A 21,747-nucleotide genomic window follows, 5' to 3' on the forward strand; every position below is an offset into this window, starting at 1 on the left:
AAGACTTAGGTAATTGAAAAAAAAATCTTTCGGAATTTGATCGACGAATCAACTTCTGAATGTTTTTACAAGCTTTTATTTAGTTTCACCTGACCGTTGTCTGTAATCAAATCTTGCAAGTTAAATTTCATCCACTTCCCGGTTTCCGATTGAGCTGAAATTTTGCATACATACGTAAGTCGGGTGACAATGCAATATTATGGTGTCATCGAGCTGATCTGATGATGGAGACCAGAGGTGGCCATAGGAACTCTGTGATAAAACAACGAAACCTAATTGTGTTTGGGGTTTTTAGAATGGTCTCGATGAGTATTAATTGCCTGTGAAAAGAAAAGTACAGTCAGCGATAAAAGCTTGTACCAAAAATGAAATTTTTGCCAAAAACTTATTTAGTTTCACCTGACCGTTGTCTGTGTGTAATCAAATCTTGCAAGTTAAATTTGATCCACTTCCTGGTTTCCGATTGAGCTGAAATTTTGCATACATACGTAAGTCGGGTGACAATGCGATAGTATGGTGTCATCGAGCTGATCTGATGATGGAGACCGGAGGTGGCCATAGGAACTATGTGATAAAACAACGAACCCTAATTGTGTTTGGGGTTTTTAGAATTGTCTCGTTGAGTATTAGTTGCCTGTGGACAGAAAAGTACAGCCAGCGATAAAAGCTTGTACCAAACATGAAATTTTTGCCAAAAACTTATTCAAAATGAGTTAAGGCCCACAAGTAAAACCAAGGGGGTTCGCAAGCTCTAATGCACCTATTCTATATTTTTTTAGGGTTCCGTACCTGCAAAAGAAAAAACGGAACCCCTATAGGATCACTTCGTCCGTCTGTATGTCTGTCCGTCTGTCGCAGCCTATTTTCTCGGAAACTACTGGACCAATTAAGTTGATATTTGGCACACATATGTAAATTAGTAACCCAAAGATGGACAATGTCAACTATCAAATATCAAATATCAACTTAATTGGTCCAGTAGTTTGGACATGTAACGTAAACAAATGAATTTTAAACATAGGGGGCACTTTATGGGGGTAAATGAGACAATTATTTTCCTATATATCTGTGCCCAGCGGGGACAAATGAGAATAGATACACATAGTACTTACATAGATCTGTTTCGTGTTCACTTTGAGCACCATGACTGTTCTGTCGACGAAATATAACCGGTCATTCGGTGCATCTAGCGCCAGTCCCGTCGCGAAATTGTTTAGGCTGGCTGTCATCACCTAAGGAAAAGATATGGTTAGATCATTTAACCATGTGATGTTAAGATAACATGATGTATAAAACGCTTAGTTATGATGGAATAAATTAGTCTAAGGATACCCGCCAACGGTACCTTTTACTCGCCCAGCCATGTTCCTCTAAAATTATTACAGATGTAGTGCATAATTGTTTTCCATCGTGTTTTCTCGGAAACGTTCGTATTATTTGTCATGCTACTTCAGTCAACCTCAGTACTTTTTGTACCGAGACTGAATGAAATAGCAAGATACACGTTCGTATTTTTCCGTGAAAATAATGCACTGTGATCGTATAGAACCGGCACAGAGAACCCGTATTCTGTGCCATGGGTTGTGGCCAGCTGACATCAAACTATGGAATCGGCATTGACATGGATATCTAGGGACTGGCTTTACGGGCAATAATAATGACGCATGACAGGGGCCAGTACAGCGGTGTGACACCGGTACAACGCGATTGGTTGATGAGTTCGCATCACGCGCGTACCTATAGTTGCGTTAGACTGCACGATTGGCTGGAATTCGTGAGTCACACCGCTAAACTAGTACCAGTTTTAGTGCCCGACGTGCCCGTAAGGCCAGTCCATAGATATATATGTCGGAACCTGACACCAGAAAGACGTATTGCAGCGTTATAGTTCATTATTTAAGACGCCTGTATAAAATCGATTAGCAATGTTGAGCTACGTATTATTTGGTTGTAACGAAATAAATAAAGTTGCGTAGAGAGTAACGCCGTCTACTGGTGCATTGTTGAAATAAAGTTGCGTAGAGAGTAACGCCGTCTACTGGTGCATTGTTGAAATAAAGTTGCGTAGAGAGTAACGCCACCTATTGGCGTGTTGTTGAACTGAGATGACAGGTAGAAGGCTTTGGAACGTCGAGAGGTTTCTCTCGAGTGAGCGTAGGCACGAGTTGGCGTTTTTGTCGGTATGTTGGTAGACTGGTCGAGCAGGTTTGCCAACTTGACTGAGGCGGGAGCGGAGAGGCTCCGCCGCTGGTACTTCTTCTTGATCGGACCGCGCTAGAGATCGGACGTACTCGTTAGCCAACCTCGTGCCTAACTCGCTACGTTCCTGAAGGCTTATACCTAAAGGATTATTCTGATAGCTTATAAAATCCCGCGTTCTTTAACCATTTAGCTAAGTGTTTTATTTCAAGTGTTATTTTTGATTTCTTATGTTTCATTAGAAGCTTACTTTTGTGAAATAAAGAAATGATGTATTATGTGTTGTTTTAACTTGTTTTGAAAAGATTTGTCCCTCTGAGTTTGTTGCCGGTCCCATATAGGGCTAAATCTTCTCATGTTAGAGGCGTAGGGCTGGAGCCGGCCTAGTTTGACTTGAATAAAGATTTAAACGGTTTCTTTTTACTTTCATATCGCTCCCTTGAGTTAAACATAGCAATTAGTTCTTTTAAACATTTAGTACTGAAGTATAGTAGGCACTAGTATGGTTAACGAGTCCTAAGGTTTATTTCATGCACTGGTAGCATGGTAGCATACTGGTTTAGCTGTGAAGTAATACATTATCGTACTACCCCACGCGCCCACCGCCTTTGAGACCATCCTTATTCGACATCAGCAAGTGGGATTGCCAAGGTATCATGTATTGCTTACACAGCCACCTGGGAGCGTGGTGTATTTCTGGTGACCTACATTCCATAATCTGGACACGTGGTAATGGTAAGCTCACGTGTCTAACCTTGATTGAAAGGTGAGTGTAATTCATTGTTATTTGGTGAGAATTATTGTGAAAATGTGAATAAAATTGTGATTGAGGCAGTCGAGCATAGCGGTCGTTACGTGACGTCATCTCTGGGATCGTTACGTTTCTTTGTAATTAATTTTTGTAATCCATTTAAATCGAAGCGATCTTGAGTTATTTTGATTTGAAATCCATACTGTTAATTAAAACCGAGTATTAGCTATTACAACGTGATATTATTTCATCGCTCACTTGTGAATCTACCCTCAATAATTGATTTTTTATGAAGATATAATTAATTTTTATAATCCATTTAAATCTAAGTGATCTTGAATTATTTTGAAGTGAAATCCATGTTGTTAATTACAACCAAATATCGGCTATCACGACGTGATATTATTTCATCGCTCACTTGTGCTTCTACCCTCAAAAATATTTTTTTTTTGAAAATACAATGCACCGTTAGAAATGGATCCTGCTGATTTGCCAATGCATAGGATTGTGTAATCCCTACCCTGTAAAGTTTAGTAATTAGTAAAATTGCTACAAATTATTGCCCGTAATGCCGTGATAGATCACAAATCGTGCATACTATGAAAGCATGAGCTACGCATATGAAAATTAATGTTACAGTGTGCTGCAACCTGAGCAGGGACAACTTACAGACGCCATCACACCTGTAACACAGAAGCACCTGTGCAGTATCGTCTGTTCTGGAGATTTGGAAATAAAAGGACAGGTTTCGTTCCAATTGTTTATTAGTGAATTTTATTATGAGTGTAATGGCGAAGCATAACAGTCTAACGTAACTAATTAGCTGTCACTTTTCGTATTGGCCCATTTTACCGTGTTACTTATTTTTGGAACACATGTTTGTTTGTTCATAGAATGAAATAAAACGCACTCATTGAAGTTTAAATTTTATTCTGAGATTTTTGAAGTCCCGTATACATTGGAAACATGTTTTTTTTGTCTGCTACATTGCATTTAATAAACCTTTGAGTTTATCCTGCTTACATGATAAACCTGATGCCGTGCTAATGATGATTTCAGTAACAGCCAGCTATGTTAAACTACATCGTGCATCTCGCCATCTGCCGCAGCAACGGCAACTGCAAGGCGGAAAGCATCAGCCTTCGTGCTTGGGTTGGACTTCACCACCACCTTTGACTGGGCACTACTGTTTTGCTTTCGATGGACTGAAGGCAAGCCCGATGGACTGGGCACTACTGTTTTGCTTTCGATGGACTGAAGGCAAGCCCGATGGACTGGGCACTACTGTTTTGCTTTCGATGGACTGAAGGCACGCCCGATGGACAGGGCACTACTATTTTGCTTTCGATGGACTGAAGGCAAGCCCGATGGACTGGGCACTACTGTTTTGCTTTCGATGGACTGAAGGCACGCCCGATGGACAGGGCACTACTGTTTTGCTTTCGATGGACTGAAGGCACGCCCGATGGACTGGGCACTACTGTTTTGCTTTAGATGGACTGGGTATTGTTTAGTGACCGCATCAGAAGTGCCGGAGCATGTAAGAGGTGCACGTGGTCTGCTTTTTATGTGCAGAATGCTCTTTGCGAGGAGTAGCACTTACGCGGCTGAGATGGTTACTTCTGACGAGGGTCTGGTATCTGCTGAAGGACTGGTAATGCACCGAAGGACTGGTGTTGTTTTGTTTATGTACTGTGTTCATATGAGTAAAATTGGCATTATCAAATCAGAATATTATTTGTTTTAAGATGTCTTACAAAAATTTAGATCACATATGACCAAAGATTTTTTTTTAATGCCAGATAATTTCCCCGTAAATTGATATTGATGACAATGGTAGTGATACTGTCGAGCAATGAATTAGAGCTGTTGTGATTTGTGTTTTTGATGTTTGAGATTGTTCTGTTTTCACATAAATTTGAGAGTATCCGCCAGATGGAGGCGATGATTATTGGAGTGTATCCGCTAGATAGCGGCGATGATTACTGATTATTTTTATTAAGTCGTTGCTCGATGGACTATTTTTGACTAGAGAAATGAGGATTGATTAATGACTTTGAACTATTTTTTTGGTTTGATTGATAATAAAGTTTGATTTTAATAGTAATTTGAGAGAGACCCAAATTGTGGGTCAGGAATGACCGAGCGATGAGATACTGTGCTGAGTATTTTGTTACAGAATCAAATGCATACACCCACACACGAGGACGTGTGTAGCGCAGGACGGCCGTGTCGGAACCTGACACCAGAAAGACGTATTGCAGCGTTATAGTTCATTATTTAAGACGCCTGTATAAAATCGATTAGCAATGTTGAGCTACGTATTATTTGGTTGTAACGAAATAAATAAAGTTGCGTAGAGAGTAACGCCGTCTACTGGTGCATTGTTGAAATAAAGTTGCGTAGAGAGTAACGCCGTCTACTGGTGCATTGTTGAAATAAAGTTGCGTAGAGAGTAACGCCACCTATTGGCGTGTTGTTGAACTGAGATGACAGGTAGAAGGCTTTGGAACGTCGAGAGGTTTCTCTCGAGTGAGCGTAGGCACGAGTTGGCGTTTTTGTCGGTATGTTGGTAGACTGGTCGAGCAGGTTTGCCAACTTGACTGAGGCGGGAGCGGAGAGGCTTCGCCGCTGGTACTTCTTCTTGATCGGACCGCGCTAGAGATCGGACGTACTCGTTAGCCAACCTCGTGCCTAACTCGCTACGTTCCTGAAGGCTTATACCTAAAGGATTATTCTGATAGCTTATAAAATCCCGCGTTCTTTAACCATTTAGCTAAGTGTTTTATTTCAAGTGTTATTTTTGATTTCTTATGTTTCATTAGAAGCTTACTTTTGTGAAATAAAGAAATGATGTATTATGTGTTGTTTTAACTTGTTTTGAAAAGATTTGTCCCTCTGAGTTTGTTGCCGGTCCCATATAGGGCTAAATCTTCTCATGTTAGAGGCGTAGGGCTGGAGCCGGCCTAGTTTGACTTGAATAAAGATTTAAACGGTTTCTTTTTACTTTCATATCGCTCCCTTGAGTTAAACATAGCAATTAGTTCTTTTAAACATTTAGTACTGAAGTATAGTAGGCACTAGTATGGTTAACGAGTCCTAAGGTTTATTTCATGCACTGGTAGCATGGTAGCATACTGGTTTAGCTGTGAAGTAATACATTATCGTACTACCCCACGCGCCCACCGCCTTTGAGACCATCCTTATTCGACATATACGTTAATGGGAATCGGATTGTGAACCTCGCGACCTAAACGCGTAAGCGCCATGAATTTCACGGCGCTTACGACGTTTTGGTCGCGTGGTTCACGCCCCGCTCCCCTCTCGCCTACGGTTGCGATTGCGACAAATTCCTTGTTTGATGGCTTCTCTACATGATAGCCCAGCGCTGGACCAGCGAGATGGCCTTGCCATGGTTGAAAACATGCATTATGGAATGGGCCACGTGTAGATGCGTACGCGCTATCGCTGGCCCACTATCTTTGATGTCCGGACGAAAAACCGACACCGCGGCCATCCCATCGGGTCTATATTAATTCGCATAACGTAATACTCCTAATTGAAATTGGCATAACATACAGGGTGATCAATCCAAATGGGTCAGTATGGAGAAGTCGGAAACTATGAGAGATGCCAAATCTCAGCGCGCTCGGACCAACTTGAAAAAATTTAAAAAAAGTCGGCCATTTTGATTTTTTTTTAATGTAGTTTGTTTTGTCTCGGGGCCCTCTATGATATTTGGTCGAGCACCCCCCACCTATCACGCATCGTTTAAAAGTTGTCATACAAACAAACAACAAGAATATTGACCAGGTTCGAATCCCGGTTATGTATGATAGATTTAAAAAAAAAATTGAATGCCATTATTATTAAATCTAAAATCGAAGCCATGGTTCCTAAGAACAGATTTCGCTATCTCTTATAGTTTCTGACTTCTCCATACTGACCCATTTGGATTGATCACCCTGTATATTACGCATAACTTTTAAATCGCATAACATTATTTTGCATAACTGAGTACGCATAATGTTAATGCGCATAACATAAATTGTCATAACGATGACTCGGGATAAATGTATTAAATGTAATAAGCATAACGTTACTTTGCATAATTATTAAATGGTATAATAGTATTTTATACGATCGTGACATAATAGAGAGCTTTTCAGTCGAGTACTGTGTTTAGACAACGAAGCTTGCTGAGTTGTCTAAGTAAGGTACGAGATTGAAAAGCTTCATTATATCACTATTGTATACAGTACTTTTTCTACGCGTCAACAAAAATAATACTTTAAACTAGTAGAATCATTTAGGTAAACAAACCAAAAATATACAGCTAAGATACGCGAACAACCGCGATACCTTCATGTCCTTCATACGGTACGCTCCCCGGCCGGCGCGCCCCGCGCCCCACGGCGGGCTGGTCAACGACACCTTCTCGTAACTCATGAGAGTCATGAGGCCCTGGTACTTGCTCCGCGCTAAATTCAATTTTTAACCGACTTCAATTTCATAGAAGGAGGAGGTTCTAAATTCGGTTGTGGCCAAAGAATATAATACTCACTAGGAGAAGAACGATAACTCCATACAAAAAAATGTCCCTTTCAAAAGTTCGTTTATACTACTAGCGCTCTGGTAGGATACCATTTAGGGCTTGCAATTCGAATATTCGAATATTCGAATATGTCGAATATTCGACCTGTTTTGATATTCGAATATTCGGCCGCTCAGGTTTCGAATATTCGAATATTTTTTATTACTAGGTAAAATCTATTTTCATCCGTTATAGTTACAGTTTCTGTGTATTTTGCCGGGTATTAACAGTGAATGAGGAACCGTAGGTACCCAAATGCGAAGGAAATAATGTTTTTACTGTATTCCTCTCAATAGGCTTCGTGAATACAGTTAAACCTAACTCAATTTCAAAGGAAACGAAATCAAAAAGTATGTTTTATTACGGTGCGGCTAATGCTTTTTCTAGGTACAAGTAACTTTACGTAAGTTTTAAGATAAAGGGTCATTTTGTTTATTGAGTAAAATCGTACCTTAACTGAATATTCGAAGTCTAAACCTTGCCCTTTATCGCAATTCACAAATTTGATCATACCAAACCTACCGAACTAGCTCTAACCATGCACCTTTAGCTAACGAATAATCCACCCCGTAGTCAGCCAACTTTTTCCCTTAAATATTCCAATACCAATTATATAACTTATTATATAACAGCCGACCATTAGGAATCAAAACTAAACTTGCCAAGACTAATAAAGTCAATAAAGATTCAAAATACAATGGAATTAAAGGCCATTTTACAGGCTTCTTAACGACAAGAAGTTAATTTAAATCAGAAAATGATTAGTGATTAGTTGATTACCTACTAAAATGTTTTCTCTCTTACATACGTGTTTGGATGGTTAAAGTTATATTAATTCACGCAACGACGCATTTATAATAAAAAGTTTTATCAAGAAATATTGAAAATGACTAATTTTTGCGTTTTAGGTACTTACTTGCTTTTATAAACGTGGGTATTTCAGAGTAGGGTGATAAAATCTAGTCAATAAGTGGATTTCTGCAAAATATCATTAATTTTAGCAATATGTGGAAAAAGCTTTTGAATAAAACGATAATAAACCGATTTTTCGTTCCTTTTCTTATTTTTTTTAAATATTCGAATAATTATTCGAATATTCGAATATCTCGTCAGAAAAAGTCGAATATTCGAATACCTGAAAGTTTCGAATATTTGCAAGCCCTAATACCATTGTAATTAGAATTGACAACCCGTTTAGCCTAGCGGGTATTGGCAGTAATCCTGTTCAGGAAGCTAATGGTCCTGGGTTCGAATCCCGGAGAGGGAATTTCTTTTTGTATTTTTTCTTTTTTGTTGGGGTCAGGTTTTTAAGAGCCCATCAACGTGCACACTAGCGCCACTGCTAAATAATCGTGATTATTGACCGAAGCGAAGCGAAGGTCTACGTTTTGACTCGGGCATTTTGCTTTCGTATGTCCGGATGTTCTCCTCTACAGGTCGCAATTCTTAACCGGTTCTCGTGAAATTTTGTGACCGAATTTTATGACTAAATAAAATTTTTTTGTCAATCCGGTTCTTGGAAATTTTTAAAAATGGCGGAGTCGTGATACCTGGCGCCTAAACAAATAGTCGTATCGATATCATAAGACTTTTTTCTTTTTGAGACATGTTTACAGAGTTAATAGCAAAAAATGCAGAAAAAAATTATCGCTGGTTTAGGCGGTATTTAGATATTTAATTTTAACTAATTTTAATTTGAGAAGGAGTAGCTAAATTTCGTCAACCCATCTAAGAACTATTTGGCTCAGTTTGTAAACGTTCGCTTTTTCTGTTTGCACAGAGGGTCTGGGTTCGATCCCCAGTAATTGTATGCTGGGATATTATAACTTTTTGTATTTTTTTACACATAAATTTCGTATTGTTTTTCTTTAATTTACTATACACCGTGTTTTTATTGAATTCCGTTAACTTCGGGGTATAGTTAAGTACGTTTATAAGAACTAAATGGCATAGTTAATTTTCAAAAAAAAATTTTTTTTTTTGTTTTCTTTTTTGTTTTTTTTTTTTGTTTAAAAAGTAATTAAATGTAGCATATAGCGTTGTTGTAACACGGGCATTACATTTAACTCAACCAAACAATTGAAATCTGTGACATATCAATGTCATTTCGTACATCAATCGACCGAGATTGTACTTAAGTTTAGTAGCAAATGTATGAACTCATTCTAAACACTAATCAATATGTAAGCCGGCCCTAAGGCAAGTGTACACGCTTGTAGAGGCCTTATAGTAAAAAAATTAATTATGGATTATCTCCGAAATGGACTTAATTAGAACATCGGTGTCTTTGAGAAAGTTACTTGATTTAAGCTCAGGAATGCACCCTTGAAATTAACGGAAATCAAAAAAAACACGGTGTATTTAAAGCTCTTAGCACCATGTTATTTCAAGCTCTGCTCGCGAGGTCTACAGCTCACAGAGCCACTAGTTTAAATTTAGCGACAGGTATTTAAAAAAGGGGGCCGCTACGGACTGTATTGTGTATTCAAGTACCTTTTGAATACATCAAACTAGTTTTTACAATACAGTCCGTAGCGGCCCCCTTTTTTAAATACCTGTCATTAAATTTAAATAATCACGATTATTTAGCAGCGGCGCTAGTGTGCACGTTCATGGGCTCTTAAATTAGCATATCACAAAAAAATAAAAAAATACGTTAAAAGGTAATGATTAGGTACTATATTTAGAAATTCGTCAAATATAAAAGGCAACAAAAAAGTATATTAAGATATAAATATTTTCATTCCTATTAGGATTACTGTATATATGTTAGGAGCAATACATATGAATACATACATTGATATGGCAAATGGTTACAAGTTGTTATTACATCTATCCGGTTATCGGACATTTTCTGCTTTACAGCTCCGCGTAGCGTTCTTGTTCACCGGTATCCCGGTAGTCTGGATATGCGGCAGATACGTGCCCTTTGAGCTTTTTCCAAGAAATCATATGACGGCCCAGGATTATATTGTTATCTCACGCTCAAGCCATCTGCTGATTCACTCTCTAAAACAAAACAGTCACAAATTAAACAATATAATCTAACTGCCTAATTACTAACGTCGCTAATTGCTACCGGGTCTAAATTTACCAGCTGAAACAATGTGAGGTTTTACATCTATGATAAATTTTGATTAAAATTTCGGACGCGATATAGCGTCCGCGGGACTTACGGGGATAGTAAGATTAAATTATTATATTTGAATTTGGCAATTAGTACGCTCATTTTTATTTAAAGATTAATATATTTATGTATTTCTTACCTTGAAATTATCGCTGTTTCTGGTTTACTACAACGGGTTAATTTTAACTAAGTCTGTGCGAAGACGCATTTAGATATGTTGCTCGTACATATGAATCGTTTTTATTTTTAAAATTAATAGGTAAATAAATATATTTCAAGTGAATAAATCGTTTTATATGAAAACTGACATTTTTACGTTAAATGACTTTAATGACAGCATTGACATTACAGACTTTTGTCTTGCCTATGTTCTTACCGGCCAGACCCAAATCAAGGCCTATCAAAGAGGCCTATTGACAAAGATTTTTAGGGTTCCGTACCCAAAGGGTAAAACGGGACCCTATTACTAAGACTTCGCTGTCCGTCCGTCCGTCCGTCCGTCCGTCCGTCCGTCTGTCACCAGGCTGTATCTCACGAACCGTGATAGCTAGACAGTTGAAATTTTCACAGATGATGTATTTCTGTTGCCGCTATAACAACAAATACTAAAAACAGAATAAAATAAAGATTTAAATGGGGCTCCCATACAACAAACGTGATTTTTGACCAAAGTTAAGCAACGTCGGGAGTGGTCAGTACTTGGATGGGTGACCGTTTTTTTTTGCTTTTTTTTTTGTTTTTTTTTTTTTTTGCATTATGGTACGGAACCCTTCGTGCGCGAGTCCGACTCGCACTTGCCCGGTTTTTTTTTTTTAATTTTATCATGGAGGGTAGAGGCACGTCTACCCTTCATAGATTTTATGAACATAGACAAAGACAAACTGAAATAGATAATAATTTACATATGACTTCAACTACTTCATAAAATACAAATCAAAATATATTTGATAAAATAATTGGATTTGTTCCTAGAAATCGTATAGACGAAGCCAGTTCTAGCAATGTTGCTGTAGTAAAATATTTTTATGGTAATTACTGGCAATCCTCCTCTAGGAACGGAGCACACATGCACAATTATGAAGGGTCACGTCATTCCAAGGAAATCAATAGGCCTGTTGTGGCTATCTTTTTTTTTTTTCTATGTACGTTCACCGATTACTCCGACATCCGTAGTCCGAATTGAGTAATTATTTTTTGTTTAAAAGGAGCTACCTCCGAGTTGGTCCCATATTATTTTGGTTCTGTTCTGATGATGGGGTCCATGAGGAATTGAGGGGACTCCTCAATTTTTAAAGGCACATGCATGGTGATTTGGGGGCTTTCTTAAGCAACTCGAGCATTTTCTCCCGAAAACCACCAATTTGATGAAGTAGACCTGATGATGATGATTGTTTTGATGATAATGATGATGATTTTTTAAATGTAGTATGTTCAGCGATTACTCCGGCACCTGTGATCCGATTTGAGTAATTCTTTTTTTCTTTGGAAGAAGTTACCTCCAAGGTGTGTCTGTATTATTTTTGGTTCTGGTCTGATGAGGGAATCCATTGAGGAGTTGAGGGTACTCCTCAATTTTTAAAGGCACGTGTAAAGTGATTTCGGTGTTTTCTAAAGTAACTCGAGCATTTGCTTCCTGAAACCACCAATTTGATGTAGTGCAACTGTAGCCTTACCATGAGTCTGACACTACCCCCAATCAGTAGCCTTACCACGAGTTTGACATTGACATATTCGCTAACGTCTACGTAACTTACTTTTTATGCATCTCGCTCGCATTAATATGTTAGTACGAGCGAGATGCATAGAAAGTAAGTTACATACACGCTAGCGAACATATCAATGTCAAACTCGTGGTATTAAGCTGGTAAATTAAATTAAGCCTTAAGGCTACTGATCGGGGGTTAGGGTTAGGAGTTAAGGGGTCAGGGATTAAGGGGTCGGGGAATGGCGGTTGAAGGGTTGCTGGTTCAGTGGGGCTACCGCGAATACCGAAAATCGACAATTGCGGGGATCTTACTCTTTTACTCCAATGAAGGCGTAATTAGAGTGACAGAGAAAAATGCCCGCAATTGACGATTTTCGGTATTGGCGGTAGCCCTACAGGGTCGAGGGGTTCCTGGATCAGGGGTTGATGCGCTGTGAGGTTGAGTGATCGGGGGGTTGAGGGATTGGGTCAGTGGCGGGGCGGAGGATGGATTTAGTGTAGTGACAGGAATTATAATTTCCCAGACGGACTCGAGAAAATTCCTGATTACATATTTATTAAAGTAATAGGTACTTACACGAATTTAGTGTTAAACATGATCTTGTTTTTATTCATGCGTCGCGCTCTTAACAATGCGTTAAAACTAAAAATGGAAAAATAAAAAGTTTTTACAAAAAAAAGAAAACCGACTTCAAAAAGGATGAAATAAAATATTATCCTTTTTTAAGTCTATGTGTTACCAACTGATATGTTTGAAGTCGGTGCCAAGCCAAGTAGTAACAATACCAGTCAAAAATAATCAGCTTTATGGCTATAAATCCCATTAGAACTATACTAATAACTATTATAAATGTGTAAGTAATTCTGTCTGCCTCTTTGTCGTCTTTTCATGGCTAAACAACTGAACCGCTTTAGGTGAAATTTGGCAAGAAGGTAAATTCCTTAAATTGTTTTATATTTTGAAATGGACGGAATGGATGGAATTGTCCTCTGGATAAGGGACGGAGTAAGCCCTGTGCTAATGCAGCGAGGAGCTGAAGTCCTAATCCCGCATTTGGTTAGAATTTTCAGAGCTAGTTATGCCTGGGGACACTTACCAGAACAGTGGAACAAGGTCAAGGTATTATTTATACCGAAGGCTGGGAGGAAGGATTATGCTTTAGCCAAGTCCTTCAGACCGATCAGTCTCTCCTCGTTCCTCCTTAAAACCTTGGAAAAGGTAATCGATAAGTATATCAGGGAGAGCTGTCTTCTGAGAAAACCCATACACGACAGTCAACATGCTTACCGCAGGGGCAGATCTACAGAGACTGCCTTGCTGGAGCTAGTTGACAGAGTGGAAAGGGCCTTGGAAGACAAGGACATAGCCATGTCGGCCTTCCTAGATATTGAGGGCGCTTTTGATAATACACCCATTCGGACACTGGTGGAAGGGCTTAGGGCCAAGGAGGTGGATTCCACCACTATCCGCTGGGTGCAAAGCATGCTCTCAAGCAGAGTGGTTAGGCTAGACTTGCTTAACACTACTCTCGAAGTGGCCACTGTGAGAGGCTGCCCGCAGGGAGGTGTCCTATCTCCCTTGCTCTGGACTCTCGCGGTGGATGGACTTCTGCACAAGATGGCGGAACTCCGAATCGACACTCAGGGGTACGCAGACGACCTTGTTGTGACGGTGAGGGGCAACTGCCAAAGTACTTTATCAGACCTTATGCAGAGGGCTCTCAACACCATAAATACATGGTGCGGAGAGAATGAATTGTCTATCAATGCAGATAAGACAATTATAGTACCATTCACGAACAAGAGGAAACTGGACAAACTTAAACCACTTGTCATGAATGGTAAAACTATTCCGTTCTCAACAGAGGTCAAATATCTGGGGGTAACACTGGACCAGAAACTGACCTGGAACAAGCATGTGGACGGAACCATACAAAAGGCTAAATCAGCCTTGGCAATATGCTGTCGTTTGTCAGGCAACAGATGGGGTCTAAAACCCAAAATTGCCTTATGGCTGTACACATCCATAGTGAGGCCGATAGTGTCTTACGCCTCTGTAGCATGGTACAGGAAAACGACGCAGAAGGTAACAGTGATGAAGCTTGGCAGCCTTCAAAGAACTGCCTGTGTCATCGTCACTGGGGCCATGTCATCCTCCCCGACGGCAGCCCTAGAAGCCATACTAAATCTACCACCCCTCCACTTGCATCTAGAATTGGAGGCGAGATCTAGTATGCTTAGAATAGCGGGCGTGAGGAGAGGTAATTGGTTATCGCAAACTCTGAGACTGTTTAATGAATCAGTGTACGATATTCCTGTTCTTGGGATGCCAACCGACACTATGTCACCCAAATTTTGTCCACTCAAACTTTACTCAGTGGAAATCCCCAAACGGGAGGACTGGTCAAACAGTCAAATCAAGTGGAAAGAAGGAAGCCTGAGGTGGTACACTGATGGCTCCAAATCCGGATCTGAAGTAGGTTGCGGAGTATACGGTGAAGCGCCTAGGAAAAGCATCAGCTTAAACCTAGGACGTTTTTGCTCTATATTCCAGGCAGAGGTATACGCCATTCTAGAATGTGCGTCAATCAATCTGCAAAGCAACTACGGCAACCATACTATCTATATCCATTCGGATAGCCAGGCGGCACTCTTAGCTCTAACCTCCGATGTCACCACATCGAGGCTGGTTGAGAACTGCAGGCAACTATTGAACAACCTTGGAGCCAGGAACAAGGTTGTTCTACGTTGGGTCCCGGGGCATGCGGGTATCGTAGGAAACGAGAAGGCCGACGAACTCGCGCGAGCAGGGGCTAAGGGGAAGAACTACAGTCCTGAGCCCTTTTGTGGTATCCCCAAAAGCCTAACGCGGCTCACCCTAAAGACCTACTGTCACTACAAAACCATTCAACTCTGGAGAGAAACAACAGGTTTGAACCATTCCAAAGCACTTATCAAGGCCTTCAGCAAAAAGGCGTCCTCGAACGCCTTAGCGATGTCTAGGAACCAACTGCGCAACTTGGTAAGGGTGCTTACCGGGCATTGCGGCCTAAATAAGCACATGCGCACCATGGGGAAACGTGACATAGGGCGGTGCAGACTCTGCATGGAGGCGGAGGAGACGCCCTTGCACATCCTCACAGAGTGCCCTTGCCTAATGCGTACTCGTGACCTAATCTTGGGCGGACACATATTACGCCCGGAGGAGGTAAAGTCTCTCGAGACCAAAAGGATCCTGCAGCTATTCGAAGTTGCAGGGTTGGATCGAGAGTTGTAACAGGTGGCGATCACAATAGATCAGGAATGGTCGCAGTGATACATAGGCTTTGGAGCCTTATATAGCCCCTAATAAAGAAGAAGAAGAAGAAGGGACGGGAAATAACTCAGTCCCAAACCCACACTTGCGTGCTATTGAATGTTCGAGCATTAGTAAGAAATGCTCTTTAAAAAATACGACGGCAAAAAATGCATTTGATTTACACTAATGTGCCGACAAACATGGTACGGACTGCGCCAAGAAGGTTTGATCGTGTGTTCTGAGTTGTGTTCTTAGGTACAGTCGACCTCAATGATATGTTTACACTATTGCACCTTATTCCTTTGTAATAAGGCGAAAAGTGTAAACATATTTTTAACGTCGACTGCACCTACAGAAAGTACGTTCATTGTCGTCGTGTAAGGCATCGAAACGCACCAAAATCATGGTATGCTTCAAAATTTGGCTTGGCACCGACTTCAAACATCAGTTTGTAACGTATAGACTTAAAAAAGGATAATATTTTATTTGATCCTTTTTGAAGTCGGTTTTCTTTTTTTTGTACTTAAAAACTTTTTATTAAACAGTTTTTTCTTGATTATGGCCACCGTAGCCTATGGAGACTAACAAGCAACGCTAAGTGGTTTTCGTAGTCAATGGATGTTGCTATATTAAGGGTGTAACATGCGCGTTTCTGACTTATGAACCAATTGTTTCTACTATACAATCTAAAATAAATAATTAATTTGAGCTATGGTTTTGTTTCGTCCTCTTGATCGCGGCGAGCTGTGATTGGTCAATTTCATTATAGTTGACTAAACTGTATCGAAATGAATATTATAGTTGAGTTGGGAGCCCACACATTAAAAATACCCAATTGCAGTTTAATATAAGAAATCTTTATTCAAGAATTATAGTCGACGAGTAGAAAAATATTTAAAGGGAAGAAAACAGATTGTTACGTCACCATATCATAAAGCGGTATTTGGAAGCAATGTAAATTTAGTTTTTTCCATCCCACCGATTTACAGGTATAGGTTCTATTTACCAATTGTACATAGATACTGACAAATGGAAATATTGTGTTATTTATTTAGTTATATCTGAGGTGTTAATTAGGATGTAAATATATCTATTATCTGACTGTTAGAAAAAATAACCTAACAAAACCTACCTAACAAAGTTGGTTTTGCCCTGCCGGGCTAGCACTTGATTGGCGCGAGAGTATCTCGCCGGCGAGATAGACTACCCATCCCTCTTTTGTTAACATAGTTAGCAAAAGAGCTAGCTTGGCCTACAGATCCATCTAATTAGCTCGCTTTATAAAATTATGCTAATTCATTTTGTGACAGTTAAAGTTATAGTTGATAATGTTATGCATATTTCAATTATGCGGATTCATTATTATGCGCAATAAGTGTTATGCTTTCTCCTTATTTATTTCTCCTCTTAAGTTAGGTTATTTATAATATGAATATAAAAGTAAAATATAAAAACACTTACAAAACAATAAAAAATACATATAAACACATTATAAAAAACCTAACCTAGGTTGCCGCCGGCAGCGGGGCTTGGCCCAAGCTGCCGGTGGTCAGGGCCGCAGAGTGAGGAACCGACGTACTATACGCGCCGTGTCCAAAATTACCGCCTTCTGCATCTGATCCTTGATCCAACCACCCAGCGAGAACTCTTCGCTATGAGACCGTTCGCTGACACAACTATCGGAACAATGATCGTCGAGTCAACATCCCACATGGCGGTAATCTCGTGAGCTAAGTCTAGGTACTTGCTGGACTTGTCCTTCTCGGCCTTCACGAGATTCTCATCATGGGGGATGGTGACGTCGGCGAGCACGGCCCGGCGCTGCGATCGGTCTATCAGCACGATGTCAGGCTTATTGGCGACAATAGTCCTGTCAGTGATGAGATATCGATCCCAGTAGAGCGTGGCACGACAATTCTCGAGAACAGGCGCAGGTAAGTACTTGTAGTACGGTACTTCGCGGTCCACAAGGCCGTATAGAAGAGCAAGTTGCTGGTAAATAATCCTGGCTACGAGATTATGTCTGTGCAAGTACTCACCGTTAGCAAGATGAGAACAACCGGAAATGATATGCCTGAGTGACTCTCCGGGACGGCGGCATGCCCGACAAATGTCGACCGTACCGTCCTTCAGGATATATTTCCGATAGTTGTTCGTCATCATCACTTCGTCCGCAATTGCACAGGCAAAACCCTCGGTTTCTCCGAAGAGGTCCCCGAATCGTAACCAGTTCACCGACGCGAGCAGGTCCACATCGGGTCCCGTGAGGGCCTTGTAGAACCGCCCGTGTAGCACCTTACTCTCCCATGCCGCCTTGCGATCCGCAGTACTTAGTACCACAGGTTTGCGCCAGTTCTCGTTTGCCAAGGAGAGCCGCGTGAGGTTGCTGTTAGGGCTTGCAAATATTCGAAACTTTCAGGTATTCGAATATTCGACTTTTTCTGACGAGATATTCGAATATTCGAATAATTATTCGAATATTTAAAAAAAATAAGAAAAGGAACGAAAAATCGGTTTATTATCGTTTTATTCAAAAGCTTTTTCCACATATTGCTAAAATTAATGATATTTTGCAGAAATCCACTTATTGACTAGATTTTATCACCCTACTCTGAAATACCCACGTTTATAAAAGCAAGTAAGTACCTAAAACGCAAAAATTAGTCATTTTCAATATTTCTTGATAAAACTTTTTATTATAAATGCGTCGTTGCGTGAATTAATATAACTTTAACCATCCAAACACGTATGTAAGAGAGAAAACATTTTAGTAGGTAATCAACTAATCACTAATCATTTTCTGATTTAAATTAACTTCTTGTCGTTAAGAAGCCTGTAAAATGGCCTTTAATTCCATTGTATTTTGAATCTTTATTGACTTTATTAGTCTTGGCAAGTTTAGTTTTGATTCCTAATGGTCGGCTGTTATATAATAAGTTATATAATTGGTATTGGAATATTTAAGGGAAAAAGTTGGCTGACTACGGGGTGGATTATTCGTTAGCTAAAGGTGCATGGTTAGAGCTAGTTCGGTAGGTTTGGTATGATCAAATTTGTGAATTGCGATAAAGGGCAAGGTTTAGACTTCGAATATTCAGTTAAGGTACGATTTTACTCAATAAACAAAATGACCCTTTATCTTAAAACTTACGTAAAGTTACTTGTACCTAGAAAAAGCATTAGCCGCACCGTAATAAAACATACTTTTTGATTTCGTTTCCTTTGAAATTGAGTTAGGTTTAACTGTATTCACGAAGCCTATTGAGAGGAATACAGTAAAAACATTATTTCCTTCGCATTTGGGTACCTACGGTTCCTCATTCACTGTTAATACCCGGCAAAATACACAGAAACTGTAACTATAACGGATGAAAATAGATTTTACCTAGTAATAAAAAATATTCGAATATTCGAAACCTGAGCGGCCGAATATTCGAATATCAAAACAGGTCGAATATTCGACATATTCGAATATTCGAATATTCGAATTGCAAGCCCTAGTTGCTGTCTACTGCCACCACATCACGATGCATCCCACACTCGTTGTTAAGGAAATAATTCCTGAGATTGTACACCTCGCGGTTGTGGAGATCCTTGGCGTTTAGGAAGCCTCGGCCTCCACACTTCCGTGGGATGTACAATCTCATAACTGACGAGCGTGGGTGTAGCATGCGATGTGTGGTGAGCAGTGATCGGACCCTCCGATCCAGGGCGTCCAGCTCGGTCTGAGTCCACCTTAGTATGCCAAAGGAGTATGTGAGGAGAGGCATTACCCAGGCGTTGAAGGCGCGCACTTTGTTGCCTCCTGACAAAAGACTGTTAAGGACTTTTGTGAGCCGACTGAAAAAGCGCTCCTTCCCCGACCGTCTAATACCCTCGTCCTCAATACCCAACGACTGTGACATACCAAGGTATTTATAGGTCTCTGATTCAGAGATAGACCTGAAAGACATTGTCTCAGAAAGTTGTAAATTTGTTGAATTTAATACAACCCTCCCCCGCTGTACATGCATAACCGCACATTTATCGACACCAAACTCCATGTTGATGGCACTACTGAAGACTTCGGTGGTTTTCAGTAGCTCCAACAAGCCTTGGGTATTTGGTGCAAATAATTTGAGGTCATCCATGTACAGAAGGTGAGAAATAACTTCACCCTCTCTCCGAAGCCGGCAACCTAGTCCCAAATCCTTCAGCAGGGTGCTGAGGGGATTCAGAGCTAGGCAGAACCATAGCGGACTCAGACTGTCGCCCTGAAAGATTCCTCGCTCAATCCTTATAAAATCCTGTGGGCCAGGTCGGTCATCCCCGCCTCCTGGTTGACGAAGGACTGTGGTCCACTGCCCCATACGAGCGCTTAGGAAGGCTCTCAAAGCTGCATCAACTTTGTACAGCTCTAAGACCCTCCCCAGCCATGAATGAGGCACCGAATCATAGGCCTTCTTGTAGTCAATCCAAGCGGCTGAGGGGTCCGCCGGATTTGTTGGCAGATGATCATGTCTATGAGGAGGAGCTCTTTAGTACCACGGGACCCAACCCTACATCCATTTTGAGCAGAGGCCAAAATATTGTTTGCGACAATGTGCGCGTTGATTTTTGCTCTCAAAATGGATGTAAGGAGCTTGTAGAGTGTAGGCAAGCATGTGATGGGTCTGTAGTTCTTCGCTTCCGTGGTACTACCGGACTTATAGAGCAGGAAGGTGACACCAGTTGTTAAGGAAGGTGGGAGAGAACCAAGCTCGAGGGCTTGTTGAAATTGTGCTGCTAAGTAGGAGTGCGAGCATCGGAACCATTTTAACCAGAAGTTGTGCAATCCATCCGGCCCAGGACTTTTCCAGTTCTGGGCCGTGCGGATGGCACAACTTACGTCATCGGGGCTGATGGTGACTGACCCCATAGGTTCAATGGACTCGCACTCACGCTCGACAACACTCATCCAACTCCCCTCGGCGTGTCCGACAGGCACCGACCAGATGCTACGCCAGAAGTCATTCATGACAGTAGCATCCGGTGGCTGCGAGTCGGATGCACGAAGGTTGGTTTCCTCCCACTTTCGGTACATCTTCCTTTGGTCACTCTGGAAAAGACGATTCTGCTGGAATCGGTCCACACGCTCTCTTGTGATTAAAACTCCAGGATTCACAATCAGCACACTTTATTTAATTACCTTTATTATTATTTTACAGATGCATAGATGCCATTACATAATAGTAACACTTATTCTAGTACTTATAACACAGATTATCGGCTTGAGAGCTACTACCCAGTACTTTGCTTTCGGCTAATGCTCGACAACGACTGCCGCTCGTCCATCCGGACACCTGGTTTTTACCCGTCTCCCCACTATTTATTGAGTGGGAGGCCGGTAGTTAGTATTACAGTGTTATTATCTTACCCTACTTAAAAAGTAATCTAAATAAATTATTCTAAAACTTAATATTACTTATTAAAATCATCACATTCGGCCATCAGACATCGTGCTGCCACTGGCGCACGTACGTAAAATACAAAGCAATATTAATAATAATAGCAAGCTAATCTATCCAAGGATTAACAATTTGCTAGATCATTAATTTAAGTATAAAGATTTAATTACATGACGGTAATATTCCTAAGATATATAATTAACACCATGTATTCTTATGCATCATTGTACTGTACATGTATACAATAAAATAAATACAAATACAAATATTTGAACTTTAATGAATATACCTAAAACATACTTGGTTCAATAATGTAGCTATTAAGTTATGAAATCACTATCATCACATTCGCAAAATGAATATAATATTCAACATCGCATTTTGCTAATTAAATACTTAATGATCACAAAATAAAGAACTTCGACATTTACTCGCTATCGCTGTTACGGTGGACATTACCTATCTGTTTTTAAAGGCTCTAATTTGCAATTGTCAGTATCGTGTCCAACCCTAAAACATTTTTTGCATTTAATAATTGGCTTCGGACATTTGTAGAATGGATGCCCTTTCTCTCTACAATTATAACATATTCCTGCAATCTCATTCGAAGTGGACTGTGCTCCGTTAGTGTTACTCGAGTTATTACT

The 21,747-nt window shown here is 40.4% G+C and overlaps 1 protein-coding gene across 1 annotated transcript in view; it reads right to left on the reverse strand.

Annotated features, from left to right (window-relative positions):
- The window catches only part of LOC134800691 (vitellogenin receptor Yl), an 86,001-nt gene that overhangs the window by 49,750 nt on the left and 14,504 nt on the right, over window positions 1–21,747 (reverse strand). Inside the window, exon 11 of the mRNA XM_063773186.1 lies at window positions 1,113–1,232. Coding sequence (XP_063629256.1) covers window positions 1,113–1,232 — 120 coding nt within the window. The remainder of the gene's footprint in view (window positions 1–1,112; window positions 1,233–21,747) is intronic.

Source organism: Cydia splendana, chromosome 20, assembly GCF_910591565.1.
Source record: "Cydia splendana chromosome 20, ilCydSple1.2, whole genome shotgun sequence".
In the NCBI taxonomy this organism is placed as follows: domain Eukaryota; kingdom Metazoa; phylum Arthropoda; class Insecta; order Lepidoptera; family Tortricidae; genus Cydia; species Cydia splendana.